This window comes from Pollicipes pollicipes, unplaced genomic scaffold (assembly GCF_011947565.3).
Source record: "Pollicipes pollicipes isolate AB1234 unplaced genomic scaffold, Ppol_2.1 Scaffold_6686;HRSCAF=7923_pilon_pilon_pilon, whole genome shotgun sequence".
In the NCBI taxonomy this organism is placed as follows: Eukaryota; Metazoa; Arthropoda; class Thecostraca; order Pollicipedomorpha; family Pollicipedidae; genus Pollicipes; species Pollicipes pollicipes.
The window spans coordinates 22,396,942-22,418,987 of NW_023596921.1; the positions used below are offsets into that span (position 1 = coordinate 22,396,942).

Below are 22,046 nucleotides of genomic sequence, written 5' to 3' on the forward strand. Positions count from 1 at the left end.
TCCAGCACATATGCAAGTTACATTCCTAGTGAAGAAGTGTTGTTAAGCTACAATATTAGATAAATTGTCTTACCTGCGCGCGAACTGCCAGAATCACGCATCACAACACTCGTACACATTTACAAACGCTGCGTACGCTCGGCCCGCGTGGTCGTCTTCCAAGCTCGTATGAATTAGTCGAAAGGTCGCAACGATGCTTGACACTGTGATCAAAGTTTGTAAAGCGACTCTTTAAGTTTGATGAGATGTGGGTTTTTGGTTTGATTCCCACTGGTCCTGATTTGTGACAAGGTTGTGACTAAGTCCCGGTCTGACACAACTTTGGGCTTGAATCATTAATCGTTTAAGTGAGGTAAACAAGGGCATAAGGATGTCTTTAAAAGTGCAAAGTAGGACGGGGACATGACTAAATGTTGGTTCCCCTGGTGCCTTGTACCTCGCTCTGATAAAGGGAAGGGCCCGGGCGACCACCTAAGGTTTCTTGAAGGTACCCCTCCAGGATGTCGTGCAATCACGCGCGAATTTTCAGTAGCCTAAGGGCGTCTGTTCCGCGTGTTTTGACCCAAAACGCGTCGCTAGCGTTTGTGGATTTGGAGCAGGGGCGGTTTTTTAGGGTTCTAGAGCAAAAGTCGTAAGCTCCATTTGGCGAATGCTGTTTTGTTGCATAATGAATGGCGAGTGCGGAATGGCGAACATGTAAAAAAATCGCGCGCGAAAAGCCGAATCGGCTAAATGACGAACTGCAAAAGACGAACTGTAAATAGCGACCTAGCAAAACATTGACATATCAATTGGCAGACGGCAGAATGCGAAATACATAAGGGTCATATTTGATTTTGGTCCTCGTGAATGATGACTTGGAAACGTGACCATGTCAAATGACTGGATAGATGGCTGGGCTGTGGCTGTGCATTTATGTATGCTATTAAAAGAATTCGCCTGTTAGACTGCTCTGTTAGCGATAAAAAAACAAGGGAATAAAGTAATAATAAATATGCAAGCAGCAGGCTCTACAGACAGGCAGGCGTAAACGAATGGCAGGCGTCAGCTTTACGTGTCGGCTGATGGCTCTTACGACAGAAAGAAAGAAACGGGGCTGTTTTGGGCAAAGAGAGTCGTGCTGGACAAACCGTCAAAGCGATCAAATAGGCAGGGGCATATTTTAGTAACATGCGTTGTGGGGAGACCACGACAAATTATGAAACCTTCCATCACCTTAAATAACAGCCGGAGTTTTCCGAGGATTTGACTCACTTTTCTCCCAAAATTGGGAGGGGGCTTGCGCTATGTTGGGGGTGAGGCTGAATGCCCCACAACGTAATGGGAAACTACACGTCTTACATAATGTTTTCATTCCATGTTTCCATCGACAGGTTGCAGCCTTTTTGCCTACCACTTAACTGGGTGGCATATTTTTTTCCAAAGCTTGTCAATTTTTTTGTCCATGACGCCATTCCGGTTTTTGTGTCATTTTGCATGTCGCCATTTGCCACGCCGTTCATTCATTCAAAGAAGTACTTAATGTTACTGTTTAACATTTGTATGATATTTTCAGCTGGGATAGCGTTTTTCACGATCATAACGTGTAGTGCACATTTACGGCTTTCTAAAAACCTGAAAGCCTCTCGTTTCTGAGCTAGGAGTACGCAAAGGCGTGCAGAATATTTCGCACCGCCCATTTCTCAATCATCTGCATGTGACGCGCCAGAAACTTCACACGATTCCGCCTTCTCAATGTCATACGGTGTTCAAGGTCAAGAAAAATGTGACCATCTACTTTTTCGTGTCTGAAATACATAGGCCAGGAATACGTCGTCCTGGTCAGGACCAGGCCCAGCCGCAGCCCCAGGCCCAGCCCGCTGCAGCCCCAGGCCCAGGCCCGGCTGCAGCCCCAGGCCCAGGCCCAGCCGCAGTGCCAAGCCCACCCCAGTCCGCAGTGCCACCGCAGGCCGCTGCAGCCCCAGCCCAGGCCCAGCTGCAGCCCCAGGCCAGCCCAGCCGCAGTCACAGGCCCAGGCCCAGCCGCATCACAGGCCCAGGCCCAGCCACATGCAGTCCAGCCCAGTCGCAGTACCAGGCCCAGCCCGGCTGCAGCCCCAGGCCCAGGCCCAGCCCAGTGCCAGGTCCACGCCCAGCCGCAGTCCAGGCCCAGCCCGTGCAGCCCCAGGCCAGGCCCGCGCAGCCCAGGCCCAGGCCCAGCCACAGTGCCAGGTCCACGCCCAGCAGTCCCAGGCCCAGGCCTGCTGCAGCCCAGGCCGGCCGGCTGCAGCCCCAGGCCAGCCCGCCGCAGTCCCAGGCCCAGGCCCAGCTGCAGTGCCAGGTCCACGCCAGCCGCAGTGCCAGGGCCAGGCCCAGCCGCAGTTTTCCATTTTTAATAATCATTTTAGCCATTATTTTTCGTGTGTCAAAATTTTGCGTGTTCAGTCTCCAAAACTCATTATTCATCAGAAACTATACATGCTCTCAACTGTGATGAAGGTGCGTCAAATCTGGGTAGAAAACTGTTATAAGCGTATTTCAGAGACAGGCTAGGCTATTTTTTATTGCTGGACCCCCCCCCCCTCCCATCCTCCTCCTTCCTTCTATCACCCCTGCTTTTTTTGCAAAACTGCATCCCTTTAGCCCTACATTTATCCGATAATGTAGTTCTACAAGCACCTGAAACAATATCACTTTTGTTTTGTGATGTCGTCGTATAATCAGCTGGAAGCGTTGGCGACCTTTACTACCTTCGCATAATCATCACTGGCGCAGATCTCGCACTTCCTAACATGACCCCAATTGTTTAGAGGGAACTCCACGCAATGTTGGTGTCAAGAGGACCGAACGACATTTTTTGATAACCTTTAGTACGTTTATTTAGCTCTGCATGCAATAGATGACAACTAAAAGCGTTTTGTCTCACGCCTGTCCGCCCACCAGTACGCTAAGTCTGAGGTGCAACGGGCAATATGAGAGGCCTACACCAGCGATTCTTGACTTCTTTCTCCAAAGCCGCTGTTCCTCTCGGCAGCAGGAAGCCGCGGATGAATACTTGATACGTGCCGCTCCAACGACCCCCGTTTACCTCTGAATTTACCTCCGTTTACCGTTTACCTCTGATAGTGCGGTATCCACAAACAACAGTTCTAGATCAGCAAGACGTCTTAACGCTCCTACATTAAAAACTGACAACGCATTACCGCGTGTAGAGCAACCGAGCCCATCCGTCTCCAATGGCATGACGCTTTAAAGCGCTGTATGGCGAATTGATCACGTTCGTCGTGAGATGCTGTTTCGGTCACCTGCTGAAAACTTTCCTGATTGAAGGCGCTATATTTGGCAACATTTGAAGGCACTATATTTGGCAGCATCTTACGGCTCAACTTGCTCACGCAGCGAAGCGTCAACGTTTCGACGTGTGCTCTATACGTGCCTGGGATAATCTGTTGTAAGATGGTCCCGGTCAGTTGAATTTTTCGTTTCCGGCAACTTTGTCACCAGTTGGTTTGCATCAGCCTCAATTTTTGTCACTGATCATATTCGGCAACTCAGAAGCTTTTTCACCACTGTCCTTCACTGCGCCGCGCCTGAGCGTGCAAAAACCGCTTAGGGCCCTCCAAATTGGTGGTGGGCTCCTCCTGTTTTCGCTAAGGGCCCTGCACGCTCTCCAGAGGCAACATAAATTGACTTGCTGTGGCACTGCCGCTTGCTCAGAGGACCCCACATTGATCTTGGGATACTCTCGTTCGTTCAGAGGACACGGCGCTGTTGGCCACAATGATCCTATATAGTGAGCGACCCAGCCCCCCGCTTAGGGGCTGTCCATATCGGTCTTAGACTTTCCCATTTTCTCAGATGGCCCGCGCGGTTAACCGCCGTGTGCTGCCGTTAACCCTGTGCAATTTTTAGATTGATCCTCGGAACGGATTAACAGTACAATACAGCAACAGGAACAGACGAGATTCCACCGTTACGTCAACGCTGACGTGCGGATGTGAAGAAGCGTTCGTCTTACGCGCGATTCCGTCATTATTGGCACATCTCCCAACAGCTTCGAGGAACTGCGGTAGCTTGGCTAACCACACCACTATATTTACGACCCAGAACAGTCGGTATGACTCATGGTTACACGGCAAAATGCTCACTTCAACCAACACCCAGTGACGCAACGTAGTCATAGTCACACAGAGTCGGAGTCGGTTTGATATTGCCGACTCCCACTGCGGCCAGCTCATAATTCAGTATTCCCAATGTTCAGAGTAAGGGTAGTTTTTAACTAGATGGCCCTCAAATAGCACATGGAGGTGTTGCTTGCCTCACCAGCGTGCCGGCAGTTGCGTCCGGGAGCTTTAATGCAGACGATTCTCAATGGCGAAAATGATACAAAAGCGAGAACAAAATTGCTCTTGGTCTTGTATCTAGACGAAGACTTTCACGCTCCCAGTCTAGTGTTTTAAAAGTCAGCAACATTCAAGGATGCTTGAGTGCGGACCAGTGTGGGAGTAAAATTAATGGGAAAAGTCATTCGGAACAAACATGGTCTAAGTCGCAATTGTCATAGCATGATGGTTGCTGACTTCGGCAACCGAAGTCAGGTCAGCAGTCGTCCAGGCTCTTCTGGCTCCTTTGTAGCTCTATTGATGTTTTGAATCCCACACTTGTTAGTCCTTAAGATGAAACGTAGAAGAAATATGGAAGTTCAAATGTCCAAATATTACAAACATTCCTCAATCTCAAAACACGAGGCGTAAAGCACGTGGCATTGTTGGATTTTGGGTTACATGTTGAGAGGATTGGACCCACCAAGGTGTTTTGCGCGCTCATTTTTGTTTTCTCAAAACAAGCGGGATGGCTATTTCCAAAGGACAGTCTAAAACAAATCCCGAGCATCTAAAATATGAACACTTTTACATTTTGTCTGGGGCGGTAGCACTATGGACTAAAATGGTGGCAACTGGTATAGTGATGATACTGGCATATATATATATATATATATATATATATATATGTATATATATATATATATAACTGGTATATAGATATAGATATAGATACAGAAGGCACTTGCCCCACGTTTAACATCCGCTAACACGTGCCCGGGTGGCCGGCTGAATACCCTTCTTTTTGTTGGGGGTCAATTTGACCCCTGAGGTCTTAGAAACTAAGAAAGCTAGAAACACCAACATTCACAGGGTGTAGGAACCTGTACGTGAACTCACTTGTGTCAAGATTGGTGAATCCTAGGTCATGACCTTCAAATCAAATAAGGCGAGACAATGCCAAACTCTATATTGGTGTCCAAAGTGCCCCCAGGTCCTCTCATGCAACTACCGCGGGCGTAGATACCTGTACTACGCGAAAGGTGAATGGTGCTCATTCAAGGTCAGTGACCTTTTTGACTTTTGGACCGTTATGGTGATCAAAATGATACAAGACGGTTTGATTTTAGCATTTAAATAAGCGTCAAGGAATACGCTAGGCGGTATGTTCCCAAAAGCAAAATGTTGACCTGGGTCACGTTAGGTCAGTGGCCTGTTCTGACCTTAAGAAGTTCATGATAGATATATGGTGCGGTTCCTGTCATTAATGAATTCGGAATGAACACCGGAAACTACCCCATACAGCAAGCTACCGAATTAAAAAACAGGTCGCTTTTGACATTGGTTTGACTTTCACACCTGAGACTGGGTCAATCAATTTCGTTCATCTAATTGTTATGTTGTCAAAGAAACCATCTCACAGATGGTTTGATATCGTCTCCGTTTGATATTCCGTGGTTGCACCAGATTGAACGATTCCCTGGAAATTGCTTTCATCACCGAAACCGTAGCCTGACTTTGATCTGCCATAGATCAGCGACACTACTAGGGCATCTGAATTTTTGACACCAAACGCTCCGCTGTTCAATTTTCTATAGGCCATGTTAACACTGCGTCCCTCAAAATTATTCCGGAAATCTTTGTGTCGCCAAATTCCCGCCTCCCCACCGAGCGTGTGTTGAATGGAATGCTCCATATTTTAAGATATTGATGTAACCATCAGATGTGTTTCGAAAACATCACTTGTAACTGTTGATATGCTTTGATGTGCTGATAACTGCTTTTTATTACAAAGTGTCACTATTTTTGAAATATGCTCCTTAATATGTCATCGTTTGAATGCTACAAAAGGTCCACTGCGCGACGTGATTCACCATTCTGGAGTGGCGCACTCGAGCCACTACAACGGCCCACTGTAAACACCCATTTTAATTCCACCCCTGCCATGATTGGTGCTCTCATCGAGAATGTCCCACTAATGCGAGGAGCATGGAAGAGTTCGGATGAGGGCTGGCCGGGCGCTGATCCCCCCCCCCCCCACCCCACATTGAAAATGCAACTACATACAGCGATTTGCAGCCCAATTCACGAGCCAGCAGCAGCGGGACGCGCAAGAAATCCTCAGATACCTGTTGGAGGGCTGGCCAGGAGGAGGAAACCGCCTCAACAACCACCCAAGCTCACAGTCGCCCACATCCTGCTAGGAACGTGCATCGTGCATCGTGCATCATGCCTCAGTGCTAGCCAGAAACCGCTGGAAGCCTGGAAGCATTTCCTACTCCTGAAGAACTCGAAGTCCGTTGAACTGTCTGTCGGACAGTTCAAGCCCACGTTACGGTACGCGGTTTAAGCCCACGCATCCGAGACGTTTGACCCATTCTGGGACCTGAGCGTGCTGCTTCCATCAGTGGGGGACCCAGTGGTGATTGCAAGACTGCTTTGACCTGTTTTACCAGGGAAAAGGTGCTTGACGGGAAAAAATCAAACGTGCCCCATGTGCCAAAAGCGTCAAAAAGTGCTCCAAAAACTTCATGATTCAAATCTTGCTGCAGCAGGATCATTACAGAGAGAAGTTTAATACCACTGTGGACTTCTCAGTCAGTGAGTCTGAGCCTGTCTATCGATGGACCTATACCTCTAGCACCAACGCCACCGGCTCCCTCAGAGAGGAAGTCCTCGCAATTCAAGGGGCTAGGTCCGGACCGCTACAACGGCCCATTGTAAGCACTGCAGTCTTGATTGCGTGGTCTTGGATTGAAATTGCGGAGTCTGGTACGTTTACAACGTCTCCAGAGTCCAGCCCATCCGCCTACGCCGCGCCAACAGCTGCGAAACATATGTGCTGTTTTTAACTAGCCAGTCACTGCCCTGGTACGGACCTGAACGCCAGCAACTCAAGCAGCTCGAAAGGGCTACTTCTAGTCTCGCCAGCTACTTGCTTTTGTAACGTCAAGTTCTTTCCATATATGCCGAATTCAATGCCGTTAAAGAGCGTTAGCGTGTGATTTCAAACACTGGAAAATAAAATCTGTAAAAGTGGTTTGTGTTAGCATCCATAAGTGAATATTATCCTAAGATTAATGTTTGGCCGTTTGCTTGTGGTGTTCTTACATATTTTTACTTCCATTTGCACTCAGCGGCCACGGCGTCATTCTTCAGCTATTCGATTTCTAGCCTAATGCTGCCACCAGAAACAGAAATTCCCAAAATCCTGCATGATTATTACAAAACGTTGTTCGTAGCCAAGACTTGCAATTAATGCCTTCAGCTAGTTGAAAGCCATCTGGTGCCCGTCCATGCGGCAAGTTTGTGGTGACGTATTTCAGACACAATTGTCGAAGACCGGCTTTGTACCTTGAATGTGATATGGGCATTAAGGGGGCGACATTCATGTGACATTTTTATGACGTCATACATATCAGGGTGATTTCAAATTAGACAGCGCGAAATAGCCTGCACAAGTTCGCGTGCGCCTAGCTCAGAAACAAGACGATTGGAAGTCTTACAACGGACACAACTGTGTACTGCAGGAAATAATCTTGAAAATGGATATCTCAGTTGAAGACGCCATACAAATTTGAAGCAGTCCCTGAGGCCAAAAACCCGCACAGCTAGTATAGCGTAAAGGAAGCTAAAGGAAAACAGAAAAGTGCATATGAATCGTGGTACGTAGCAATGTCTACACATTCCATGGGTTACTACCGATGGATAGCACCGTATTCAAAGAGATTTTGACAAGCTACTATTAAGTGCCCCAAGCTTGGGAAACAGAGCATCCAGGAATAAAGCCGACGTAGCACTCCTTCTCTCCAGTATTCAGAGGATCGTGACTGAAAAGAGTGTGCGCAGCCCGGCTGTGAGTGTTTTCCAGTACGAGAACGTATCCTCTGGACCGATCTGCCACGCCGAACCAGTCGCAAGAGCCCGCAGCGTGCTCCGAAACGGCTAGGTCAACTCTGGTAGAGCTCGCCCTCGCCTCGGAACAAGCTCAGGCAAATGAGAAAGAGCCCGACCTCGCTTTAACGGCGAACAGGCGAACAGGCCGAATCGCATAAAAATAGCCCGGAATCATATCCGAGGGAGATGATCCATGTCAGAAACCGGTTAGCAGACGCGTCAGCATGAAAATGCTAGCCACCCCTCATAGGATCCAACGCAATTCTTCACCTCTGAGCGTTCTCAGTTATGTGTGAAAGCTCACATGTATGTGCCGTGTGTGCATACGGCCGCACACACACATGCCTACGCGCAAACCCTCCTGCAATAGTTGGCATCCTGCGGCCCGAATGCCTGAAAGCACATCGTAAAATCTTCCCCGCAAAGTTTCCAGCGACCATCGAAGTTATGAATTCTGCAAGGACTGGGAGAGGCTTGAATTCTGTAAAAGCCACGCAAGTGGACGAGCAAAAGAGTTGTACCTTTAGGGGACCATTACATCCTTACAAGTAACCGGCCTATTTTTCAGTTGAGGGCATCATAGAATCGGAATGTAAATATCCATGTTTTTAATAAATCAGCCAATCTTAGCCTACCACAGGATTTCGGCAGGAGGAAGACATTTGGCCTTTACGCGCGATTCAAGCTGAAGACATGTGAACGCCTGTGGTCTTGTTTAATGGCGACACTTCTCCTCAAGAGGTCGCCCAGTGGGGCGGAGCTCGTCGGTCGCATGATGGCTGGTGCGAATATGGATGCGAATACGGGTCGACTGCCTGCGCTGTACTCAACCGGCTAGTTCCAGCAGACGTAACTTTGTCACACGAGGCTGAAAAGTTCCGTACCAGTCCACAGCTCAACAGATCACACACGGCCTACGGGGCCGAGAGGGCTCGGACCGCACGGGACAGCAGACAAGTACCACCCGGAAAGCTTGGTTCTGTGACAGGGACGCCTCCAGCGTGTAAACTTGAATTTTCTGCGCCCATTTGTCTCTCGGCAATGGTTTCAGTGCGCATGCGCGGCTCGGCGTTCCGAAACCTAACTGGTTATGGTCTGTGCCTGGGACCACCTCTTACGTAAGCTCGGACCACCACCGGAGTATTCCAGGCACCAGCTGTAAATCGGCGCGGTCGCGAAGGTGACTGGGTGTTAGTGTTCCAGGGTCTTATAAGTCTCCGCTAACGTAGGCGAGGGGAAGTCTCCACAGGCGAGTAAGGCTGCTGTTGAGAGAGCCTCCCACCCCAGCGGAGTGCGCTGTTAAGTAAGCTTTCCACTTCGGCGAGCACCATGTAAGACTTCGTGATTCACACACTGGACGCTGGGGGCGGTTGCTATTGCCCATTTCACGGAAACTGGTAGCCGCTCCCATACTCTACCCGTGTGACTTGCAGAAGAGGGAGTGCCGTGGGAAGCGCCATTTTATTCCATTTTTGCGTCATCTCATTTCAGATGTTCGCCTGATTCTCAGGAGAGTAGTTTATTTTTCAGTTGGGGGAGGGAGGGGGGGGGGGCACCCGAACTTTGAGAAGAAGGTAAGCAAAATGTCATGACAAAACTCGTTTGTTGGCATATGTTGGGAGTATGTTGCGTCAGATGTCAATACTTAACCCCCATCCAATGTTGCGATACCACGCCCCAGCCGACTATGCTCATTCAAGAGGTGTCGTAACTGGTATTTCTTGATCCCATGCTCAAAGGTTTATTCCTCGGTGGCTGTCAGAGAAGATGCAAAGCTGGGGTTCCGCGACCGGTGACGAAATTTGAAGAGCGATAATGAATCTGGAAATGTCAGGGAAGATGATGCTTCCAGACGTATTGCAGCACCGACACGATCGCAGAATGTATTAAAGGGAGTATGCCTCCTTTTCGTACTTATAACTTATGCTAGATCAGATGCGGCCAATTTGATCGGTAAAGCCAGTTTTCTCGCAATGCTTTTGAAGAGCTCGGAATTTTTACTTGAAGTAGTCGCTCCGGCAGGGGAACCTCATTGGACTCCCTGCTGGCAGCCATTAAAATAATACTTTCATTTGCCTCACATTTGTGTGTTCTGTGAGGTTTGCAATACAATACTCCGTCGATGTACTTTTGAGGCAAAGGCTACGAGAGTTTACGGCATTCCATTCATGGAAAAATATATGCCCACACAAGGCTACTATCATGCGGATTGAACGAACACTCATGCTATTATGAGTTTATGGGTATCATACTGATATGGTTCTGATTTCACCTCTATGGCGGTTAGGATACTGGCTCTTTCAAGGCGCTTTTGGCTTTATGAAACAGGGTATCACACGGTTTGTAGTGATACACTTGTTCCAACTTCAACCAATGCACTTCTCGATGAATGCCTTTGTCGCCCGCTGTGTCAGTCAGGAACGATCATTTGCAATGACGCCATTCACACTTGCACAGGTATCCGGTTTAAGCCCGCATGTCCGCAATGTGCCCATTCATACAGCTCAACGGTCATACCTCTAGTACCTACATAGATGCCGACAGCCCTTAGCAGATTTTGCTTGTCGTCATGACGGGGGTAATTTCCATGACGACGGCTGTCGCGACGACTGTAGTTGTTGCGGAGAAGGGCCAAACCCTGGGGTTAACAAAAAATAGGTGTAGTCCTGTGATAAAACGTTGACAGCGTAATTGGGACTAGAAAATCATAAAACTTACTATCCTCATCGTATCTTGATTTTCTGCAATGACACTACAACTGTGCTGTCTGGTTTATCAGACTGGGTGGTACTGAGGTTTTACAATATATGTTCTTGATACATGCATAAGAGGTGGAATGCACTCTTTAAACTTTAAAAAGTGAGTGATCCACATTTGTACGGGGGTTTGAAGTCAGAGACCTTTTAGGGATAATTCACTCGTTAAGACCTCGAACCTTTTGTGTCTGTGCTTCACGCGCGCCAAGTTGTGCGTACTATTTCGTGTAGCCTATTTGAACGTAACACAGCCATGCACGATGAAGAACGTCACTTGAACACTGCAGCCTCAATGGCCAGGGAGTGTTCAATGCCACTAAAAATATAACCGTCGGATTAACTGTGTCTGACGTATGTCAGCACGATTCCCGGGAGCAACAAAAATCAATCACCATTCGACCAATTTAATCCGTTGACACCTAAGCTTTGAATACGATTTACGTCTTGTGTTACATAATACAGAAATTTAAACGGAGTATTTCATATTTGTATGAGGTTTTGAACTGAAATAGCCCTCTTGGAGATCATGTGATGCACTTTACAGCCCCGCCCTTCCCAAAACATAAACCTCTAGTCTCTGAGCTAAGCGCCTGCGAAGATGTGCAGACTTTCTCGTGCATACTACTTCAAGGTCGCCCTGTCATCCATGACGTCATAATAATGCCATTGAAATTCTGCCATTTCATTGGCTTTGCAGCGGTCAAGGCAGATACAAACATTTTCGAACCGTTCATATCTGGCATTCGTGAGCCCGACTTCCAGATATAACGACCGTCGATTGGTTCTCAACCAATGATGTGCAAGGTATGATGACGCAATCACACAATGGCGAATCGGGAAGCGTGTTTGTTACATAAAGAAATTGCGCCGTCTGGAGCAGTTTTTCCACATAAAATTACACCATTAATATAGGGGACCTTATCTTATCACATCGGACGTCTGCTTCAATATCTAGAAATGATGAAACATGCCCCTTAAACATGGTACTCGTTATGGACGAGAACAAAACTGGACATCGGATAACTTACGAGCATCGCTGTAACCGAACATATGAATGTAAGTAGAAACATGAAAACATGGACACATTTGCGAGGCCACCACCTGAGTCAAAACACGCACATGTAGCGGTATTCAGGATCAGCAAACACGTACCAGCAGACATCCCCATCTGCCGGGGATGCAAGTTGAACTACAAGTGCGCCAGCTAGTTCGCTACCGTGGCGATTCTGACACCGCCGGTCTGCCGGTTGCTCTGACGCCATAATGGCGTTTACTGCCGTAATGAAAGGGCGACATATTGATAAGCATATTTACTAATTAATGAACTTTGTTATCACAGCAGTCTTATGCTTCAAAGAACATCAACAGCTAAAAGTGAGCATGCTTCTTCATATCTGATCCTCAGTACCCTAAATTGTGGAACCCCCTTTAGGTGACAGCTGGCAGTGGCTGGGTTCCGAAAATCACAACTGTCATTCGATACCTGTGAGAGACTGCATTCTTTCCAAGTCCCACCAGAGGAAGCGTTGAGCCGAAAGGTCTCCATCCGTTCCCAGAATATTTATAAACGTCTGATTCACGACTTTTTCGACAGAAGCTTCCTTGCACGTCCTTATACAGGTTACAGATAACTACCCAACAGGCATCAGCTTTGGCTGGATCATCGTGTGGTCTCAATGTTCTGCGTAGTTTCGAGATGACGGTAGGGCAAATTCCAATTATCTGGGAAGGTGATATCTTCCTCCCAGAGGTCTACTTAGTAACGATCGCTGTATTACTCGCTGTATCTGACAGCCACAACCATGGAATCCGGCGGGGCCGGGTGGTGGGGGTGGGGTTTGGAGGAGGCGGAGGACTGGGCTCAATTTCCTGAAAATTTGTCACTAGCTTAATGAGCGTTGACTGGGGAAAAAATGGTTGTTCCCTTCCCCACGCACATTTTGGGAGACATTTCATTTTCACTGCTAACGGCATTTTTAAAGACAGGGAGTCTTCACGTGGCAGAGCTGTACCAAGTTCGCACTTCGCCTCAAATGCTTCTTTAGCCACTAGTAAGCCACAAATTCGGTAAGTGCGTTCATCGCTGTATCTTAGTGTAGGACCTGGTGAATCACTGGCGGCACGAGCTCGAATACGCTCTCGGCCAGCGCCCAGGCAAAAGCGATCCGAATGAGATTTGACTGACCTAGACGCACCACTAAATCTCTCTCCCACAATCGTTCGGATGATGCTCGTTCCTAGCAGCACTTCAGTCTGTTGGTGGCTGCTGCTTGGATCTGAGCTGTAAAAGTAGTTCTGGTTGCAGCTCCGCTGTATCAATGTGGGTATGGCAGAAACGCTCAGATTTTGGACCCATGACGCCTTGTGTGCGTCTTAAGCAAGTTTAACAGGGCCAGTCAATCTTAGCTAAGTCTTGGGCAGTGACCTCTGCACTCATTGGTCCTCGATGCTACCCAGACACAGTCACTACCTTTCGTCGGTGGGAGACATCGTTTGCCACACACCCGCTGAACAGCTATGTCTGAGTCCTCCATCAAGCAAGACCACCGGCTCCTTGGACCTTTCGGTCAGACAAACTGGAACCACCTGCGCCAAAATAATACCTAGTTTCAGAACGGTCGCTACTGCTACAGCTACGAGTAGATGTGTCGACGCAGCGGCCGTCGTGCCGATTCCTTGAGGTCTGCTGGTGGCACGATGTCCTTGAGGCGATCCTCGGGGTCAGCTTACACTACGACGCACTTAGAGTGAAGACTAGGCAGAGGGACCTGGGCGAAGGACCTGCCTGTTCCACAGATGAGCCCACGGTGCTTCTCACGGCACCCGCTGACTACACGCTATTATGGCCATGAACGGCACCTGGATGCGTGTTTTGTACGGACGCAGTTCAAGCGAAGCTCAGTCAAAGGGACGCATTTTGCTTTGTCAACGGCGGACATTTCTTCGAACGCAGCGTCGACGGCTAGTTGACGACCGACTATGCAGTACGTACATGTGGTACCACGATGTTTCATGCAGGACCGCTGGCTGATATGGTGCGAAAGTTCAGCGTTAGCTTGGTGTAGGCTGTCAGCGCCCGCCGCCGGGTGTCTCGGCCCGTTCTGCTGCAGACGTGCTCAGCTTTCTCAGCTTTTCAGCGGATTTTAATTTAACGCACAACCGCACCAGGTCCAACCTCAACACAGTTTCTACCGGCTCCAGCTTCCTGCTCACGCTCATGTATATCGCACGCCCGCACCACCACTTCCCCTGCTCCACCCTGTCGCCGCTCCCCCCCCCCCCCCCCTTTCCCAAGCTTGCAGAACAAATAAACAAACCAGCGTTCGCCGCCCCCGCGCCACTCAGGACAACTGAACTGACGCTCGCGAAACTCCGCCTCATGACGTCACGTGGGCGACGTGCGCATAATGGGGAGTGTTCCACATTTGTATGTGGTTTTAACTACTAAATAACCGTTTCTAAGAGTCATTTGGTGCAGTTTCACAGACCTGCCCTTTTCAAGACCCTACCTCCTGTAGTTTCTAATCTACACGCCCGCAAAGATGTGCAAAATATTTCGTACATACTAGTTCAGGGCGATCAAGGCGTGCATGACGCCATAGCAACGTCATTCAAGTATTGCCACCCCATGGGCCACGCGGCGTTGAAAGCCAGAAGGAATATTGTCAAGCCGTTTAAATCTGGCGTCCGAGGGTACGATTTCCAAATATTGCGGATTGAAATGGTTCTCAAGCAGAGTTGAGCAGGCTGTGCGAGTTTCAATCACGTATCACGTTTAGTGCTACATAATATAACAAGTTGTTCATAATGCTGGTTATGAGGGAAAAAATCCTTGCAATATAATAACTGGAGCTTAGCGCTGTAACCGAGCATGTCAATAAAAGAGAACACCTTAAAGTGAAGGGTCAGTATGCAAGACACCAATACAAATTACCAAAATATAAACAAATAACAATATTTACCTCAGAGGACACTTTCAGCACCGCCACTGCCATCTCACGGCGAGCTGAAGTACCGCATATGAGTACAAGGGTGGCAATGTCGCATGCTGTTCTGCACCAGGGCTGCAGCCAGAGCCCTGGTAAGGGAGGGGGCATAGGGTTGAAAGGGGCCCCCCAATAGAAAAAGGGCCCCAAAATATCGCCTGATATGACCCATTTGTTACTGCAGATATATTATATATATATATATATATATATATATATATATCACACAGCTTCACCTTACATCACCGGAACATAGGCCAGACGCACCGTAACATCAATTCTGCCCGAGGCTTATAATAAATCAGTTGACAAAATCACGCGTTTAATGACTGCATGAAATAAGTTGCCGGCGCTCTTCATTTTACGATAGTTAAATGAAGAGCTCGCCCCCTGGCGTCGCTTGCAGTGGCCAACGCCGTTCGGTTTTACGAAAACTGCCACCCAAGCCATCGCTATCCTTGCCCCCTGAGATTATGGCCGTGTTATTGGGGCTCTATGACGCATTCAGCTGCTGGGGCTATATGGCGCCGTCGGCCTCGCACCCTAGCGGGAAGGGCAAGCACCGCGGGGAACCGAGCCCCCTACCTGTGGTTTCCCAGACGCGCAGTGGTTAACGCAGGCGCGTGAACCCCTGCACTATCGGCGCCCGGCGCGCGAGCCCAGAAATTTTGATGATGTTTGTTTCACCAGTCGATTCTGCAAAATAATGAACGTTCGCAGAGAAAAATGGGTTGACCTCGTGCGCTTTGAACTCATTCCGACCCACTCCATTCAGCACTAGTGAGACCTCTTATTTCTCTCCGGTATAGGGGTCCCTTTGCGCACAACACTACGGGGCATTAGTGTTCCCGGTTAGGAGCTAAGGGGCCATTCTGTCCAACCGCAGTGTGTTTTCTGGCCGTCTTTCTGGCGACACGGGGCGGTATCCCCTGGCCGATCCGCAGGCCCTTAGAGGGATACGTCCTATCATATTGGCCCGCTCTCTGACGCGGGAAGCCTTCTGACCCGCGCATTTGACCCCGGAACGAAGCAAGAACCGTCATTAACGCAAAAACAATCCTGCTCACCGCAGGTGGTCAAATAATTGGCACATAGACCCCAGCTGGGCTTAACAGGCCCATGCCGGAAAAGGGTTGGAGGGCCTACCGTTCGGCAGTGGGACCATGACCTCAACGTGAGCGCTCATCATCAGTTCTTGTTTCCTCCAGTTGTCAGAGGGCCCCGACCAACGCGAGAGACCCTCTGACATTAGGAAATCTGACATTAGGGCTCTCGTCCCGACCCTTTCGAACACATCTTTCCATGACTGATCCGAGGTCCACTGTTGACCAGAATGTCCTGTTACCCACTTTGTGCTCGCGTTACGCGCTTTTGGTGGACCCTCTAGGCTCTTCGGTCCTCCTCGAACACTGTCTCTGGCCGGCTCGGAGCCCCTTGAAAACACAGGACCCCTGTTAGACTTCGTGGGGCCCCAAGCAATGTAAATCACTGACTCCGTCTTTGTCCCTGCTTGGAAAATGGACCCTTAGACCGATACCGCCATGGAATCAACTGTTCGTTACTGGTGGAGTCTGACCGAAATATAGGCCTTTATCGACTCAGCAGACCACTGATCAGCGCGCAGGGCCCTCTGGCTGGCATATGAGTACCCAGCCCTGCGGGACGAGGATTTGAATGAGACCTCTGGCTGGCTTTTAGGGTCCCTTGGGGCCTCACATCGGGCACTTAATCGTAGGTTCCGAGAGGCCCGAAGGGCCCCTAGGAACTTAAGGAGGGAAACGCGTCACCTTCCCCCCCATGCCTGTGCTACTGTTCGGCAGTCCCCCCCCCCCCCCCCAGCGTCATGCGAACGTTCCATGACGCAATTAACGAGTGATCTATTGAGAAACATATTTCCCAAAAAGAAAATTATTGTCGTCCAGGACAGTCTTTTCCACTTAAAAATATCAACGATTGTAAATGAGCTTATTTCACCCATACCTGCTATTGCTTGAATATCTTCAAATGTGAAACACTCCCTTTAATCCTGTTGGTTATTTGTGATACACATCACCACAGCTGGCAGTCCTGCGAAGTACCTATGAGTTTTGGAAAGACTAGTACGACCTACAGATGTGATTGGCACGGAGGCAGCTCGAGCATGGCCCGGTTTCGGCGACGAATTATGCTCTGTCATCAGCACGACATCTCTTCAAACGCAGCGCGGACGGCTGGCTGATGGCCTGCTGGACAGTGCTTATGTACGTGTGGTGCCATAAGTCTTCACTGGACCGTTGGTTAGCACATCCTGCGGGATAACCAGGACGACAGCGGTGTTGACGACTGTCCGGTCCCTTCCATCTCACTGGCCGACTGTCCACGTCGGTCCAACAGTTCAGCGAATGCGAACCTGTTCCAGCAGCCGCTGGTCCACGACCAGCTGACCCTGAGGTCCCCTTTCGTTGATTACCTGTCCGTCTCAGTCACTCTGCATATACCCTGTGATAGCCTTTTCTGTTACCCTTCCAGGGCTTCCCAGGCTGGTAAGGCCGCTGACGTAGCGGAGGTTGTCGAGAACGGTCCCCGCATTGCGCAAAAATACGTGCCTTTGACACGACTATCCCTCCAGGCGTGTGGTCTTTGAGTACTCAGATATCTGCCACAGATTTGCATGAACAACGCCGTCTTATCTGTCAAATCTATCCTCCAGCGACTTCAAAATGGACCAGTGACACTGCCATCCTGCTCGGAAGTGAGAAGTTCGTTATGCTCAAAAGGACGGGCTGATCATGGCTGAGCGTTGTCCAAGTAAAAGGGCAAATCGAACACGACCATTCGCTCGCCTTATCAAAGAAGTCTGGAAGTGGTATTTTTTGCAACGGCCTGGAAATTATGCGACGACTGACATGAAGTGTTCGCAGTTCTTGCTTGACCATTACGCCGCGTCCATCAAGCCCGCGGGAGCTGAGGTCCTGACCGACGGCGCCGCTGGCGCGATGGTACAAGATTCGACTGCTTCAGGCTCCAGGGGTGCTCATACTTTCTGAACCACTCAGCGTGCCTTGTCTCCACCATTGATGCTCAAAGGCACGCGGTCTTCTCAACGTCGCTGCGGCAAAAACTAATCGCCGAGTTCAATGACTTTCTCTAGCGCATAGCCTGCTGTCTTCACTTGTCCTGGGTAGCATGGTTCCGCTCATCAGTCGCCGAGCACGCGGGTTTGTAAACCCTGGTGAGCTCGGCCTGTTTGCGTCTCCACAGACAACATCACCACCGCTCGCTGCCGGCGAATGGTCGCTTCCACTTCTCGTCGGTCGGCTTTCTGTGCCTCCCACTTTTCGTCGATCGGCTGTCTGTACCTCCCACTTCTCGTCGGTCGACTGTCTGTGCCTTCCACTTCTCGTCGGTCGGCTGTCTGTGCCTTCTACTTCTCGTCGGTCGGCTGTCTGTGCCTCCCACTTCTCGTCGGTCGGATTTCCGTGCCTTCCACTTCTCGTCGGTCGGCTACCTGTGCCTCCCACTTCTCGTCGGTCGGCTGTCTGTGCCTTCTACTTCTCGTCGGTCGGCTGTCCGTGCCGCTGACGTGGCTTCTGCCAGGTCGATACCTTTGGCTTACAGCCAGCACGGTCGTGTCACGGCCCCAGCCATAAACAAGCACGGTCGTGTCACGACCCCAGCCATAAACAGATGGCAATCATGGAAATGAAACACATTAATGTATTAATGCATCGACGATTTTGCATGGGCGTGAATCGGACGAAACAAGATGTGATTCGATCAGTGTCAATTATCACGACCTATTTCTCACCTTTCCTCTCAAACATAAGCGGAGACATTGTCATGTGCTCACCCAAACAGGGCATGTTGACGCCAGCAGACATGTTTGACGACAGAAGAGTCCCTTTTCTGGCCAGAAGTCTGTGATTATCAGACGCTCAGAAATGGAGAGCATCGGCACACCACATGAATTCAATGTGGGTATGCACATCCCATTTACGCTAAGGATTTCAACAGCCGGTGTCTACAAGTCATTTCAGTATAGAAATGATGACGCCAGCAGGCAGCTTTGCTTCTGCATGCAGTAAATGCCCTTCGCATTTCACGATAATTAAGAAATGGTGACAACTGAGAACACAAATAAGACCGCTCACTCTGAGTCTATGCTGCTCTCATTGCTTGACAGCAAGCAAATTTGACGAAAAGACAGCAAACGCCCAAGGCACAAGTGCATTTTAGAGTGATTTTGACTTAAGAAAGTTGTGTTAAAGTAACAGCAATATGTATTAAACTGTACATTACTGTCTGTGTATTCTTGGGCAGGCTTCATTGTCCAATGTTAAATGTTCTGTTAAAGGAAAATAGCAAAGGGTACAGAGCAAAGGAAGCAGCGAGAGAGAAAGAAAGAAGAGAGAGAGAGAGAGAGAGAGAGAGAGAGAGAGAGAGAGAGAGAGAGAGAGAGAGAGAGAGAGAGAGAGAGAGAGAGAGAGAGAGAGAGAGAGAGAGAGAGAGAGAGAGAGAGAGAGAGAGAGAGAGAGAGAGGAGAGAGAGAGAGAGAGAGAGAGAGAGAGAGAGAGGAGAGAGAGAAGAGAGAGGGGGGACATGCTGGGAGTTAAAAGGAAGGATGGAGAAGAGACAGGAAGAGACTTCTCAAGTTCGTCCGTTATACTCTTGAAATGACCCTGATCTGTTCTAACCTCGCTGGCATTGGCGGTTTAAGTCCATCACTGGTAGTAGCGGTATAAGTCCTTAGCCCGTACCAGACAGCCAGTTTCCTCAGATTACTGCTGACGCAATTCTTCCGAACGAAGTAGGCTCCGAAGTCCAGGGGAGTTGTGGCCACCGGCTATAGCGAAGGATCAACATTCACACCGCTATCTTTGCGGCTATGATGTCATATTTTACGCTGTGTTTCAGCCAGTGCCGTCACCATTGGTGACTTCCCTGGAGACAGAATGCTGCTTCGCTTCGCAAGACGCCCCCGGAATCCCACCGCAACGTGCAGCCTACCCCGATTTCTTCTCTGCTCGCATGTGTTCCAGAAGCCAACCGCTAACCGCGTTGCGGCAAGCTCAAAAGATTGCCCCGAAAAGCCTCAGGCTTGAAGCGTGCGACGGGCGGGCCACGCGACTCGTTTGGCGGTGTTTTAAGGGGCGTGCGGGGCGGCGGCATGCGGCGGGTGTGCCAGCCTGCTTCCGCGCCCACCAGCCCACCGGCCGCTAGCCCCGCCAGTCGACAGGTGCGCCAACCTGCGGTTAGGGATTGGCTGTTCAGTTGCGCCTTTCTCTCCGCGCCCCTGCCGCGGTTGGATCACGGGTGCAGCGGCGACGCCGGCGCGGAAACCAAGGGGTTCGTGACGACGCCACGGTGGTCACGGAGTTCGAGGGTGTCAAATGGCCGCGTTACATCACACTGGGAATTCTAAAGAGATCGTCATAAAGAGCGGAACGATCAAAATGACACCTTGATAACCGTGGCCGCTCGTGCGGGCCCTAGTTTGTCATGATCGACTCTCCCAGGTAGTACATTGCGTCTGCGATTCGGAGATTTGGGCTACAGATAACAGAGATGACCCTGGGAGTGAGAGATATGCGCAGGTCAGTGATCACGACTACGGGAGTTACGTAATTCGAGAGTATAGTGCCTCTCACTGCACTGAAACCTCGCTAAACCGGGATATCAGATAGCCCGCTGGGCTTAAGGCACACTTCGTGCTCTGCTTATAGGTGGTAAAAACAAAAACTCTTAAGACACCCCGATCTCAACTCATTTGTGTCCACTTCAACCCGCAGCGTATGTGTCTCATGAGAGCTTTACGACGCACTCAGCTACCGACACCATATCGCGTCACCTGCCTTTCACACCCCGGCAGCAAGGGCAGGGCACCGCTGGGAATCGCACCGCTGGTTTCTAGATGTGCTGTAGTTAACGCAGCTGCGTCAACAACTTCACTATCGTCCCATAATCAGCGTCCATGCATTGATGGCGACATCTGGGAAACTATAAGCCGCTTTGGTTAACCCATTCGCCCCACCGCCTCATGCATCGCATCCCGCAGCGACATCAAACCATGCATCGCATCCCGCAGCGACATCAAACCATGCATCGCACCCCCGCAGCGACATCAAACCATGCATCGCATCCCGCAGCAACATCAAACCATGCATCGCATCCCCCAGCGACACCAAACTATGTCTGGACCCTTGCCAATGTCCTAAAGGCGCTTTGCCTGACCGAACGCTATCGTTCTCACAATGCTACAGATCTCTTGACCTCAAACAGCCCCCGGATAATGACATGGGGGCGGGGATGCGACGCAAACGTGGCGACACTACCGGAGTGGGAAACGCGATCCCTTCAATGTGCCGTCCTGAGGCACGGCTCACATTCCTCCAAACGGTCAGGGCCCGCCAGAACAGACGATATTTTCCAAACATGAAGTTGAATCCTGATCAGACAACATAGCATCCGAAGGTGACCAGTAAGTTAAATACCATCAGGGCGAAAGATGATTACGGAGTGTCCTGATGACCACTGACGTCTTCAAGGCGGTCAGGACCTTCGTCATAGACCAAGACCTTCAAAACCTCAAAGTTTGCTATGAGGTTAAGGGGTTTTATTACAAACAGAACAAAAGAGGCAAGTATTCCCCATTAAAAAGTCTCGTATTCCCCAACACTTCTCGGAAAGTCGAACAGAACAAAAGCGCATGAGATAATCAATGGGTGTTGAAAAGGCCTAGAGGTCATAATACGGTGGGCAAAGCTCGAGATGTCGAATGGCAGCTAACCATCGTCTTTGGCCCAGACTTACCACTAAACTGCTTCGCGATTTAGGCATATCCCGCAGCCCGATCCATAAGCGTTGAAGTTAATGCCAACAACAATAAAATACCATAGTATCAGTACAAAGCTTCATCTTCCTCAAACAAGAGCGTGTGCCTTTAAGTGCATTTTTGTGTGGAACATCACCATTGGTGAGCGCCTCAAATTCGGTTTGCGCGTTTTTGAACAAAAGCGAGGTCATCCGCCACATATCCTTTATCTCACTCATTTGTCCACAAAATATGGCTCTCGCGGGAGGATCAAGTGGGGAAAATTACGTCAGTCTCCTGTTTATCCTTCTTGTTTC

At 49.6% G+C, this 22,046-nt stretch overlaps 1 protein-coding gene across 1 annotated transcript in view; it reads left to right on the top strand.

The window, feature by feature from the left end:
* Nucleotides 1-22,046, top strand: part of LOC119108067 (adenylate cyclase type 9) — an 85,945-nt gene that overhangs the window by 41,696 nt on the left and 22,203 nt on the right. Inside the window, exon 7 of the mRNA XM_037231646.1 lies at nt 20,139-20,154. Coding sequence (XP_037087541.1) covers nt 20,139-20,154 — 16 coding nt within the window. The remainder of the gene's footprint in view (nt 1-20,138; nt 20,155-22,046) is intronic.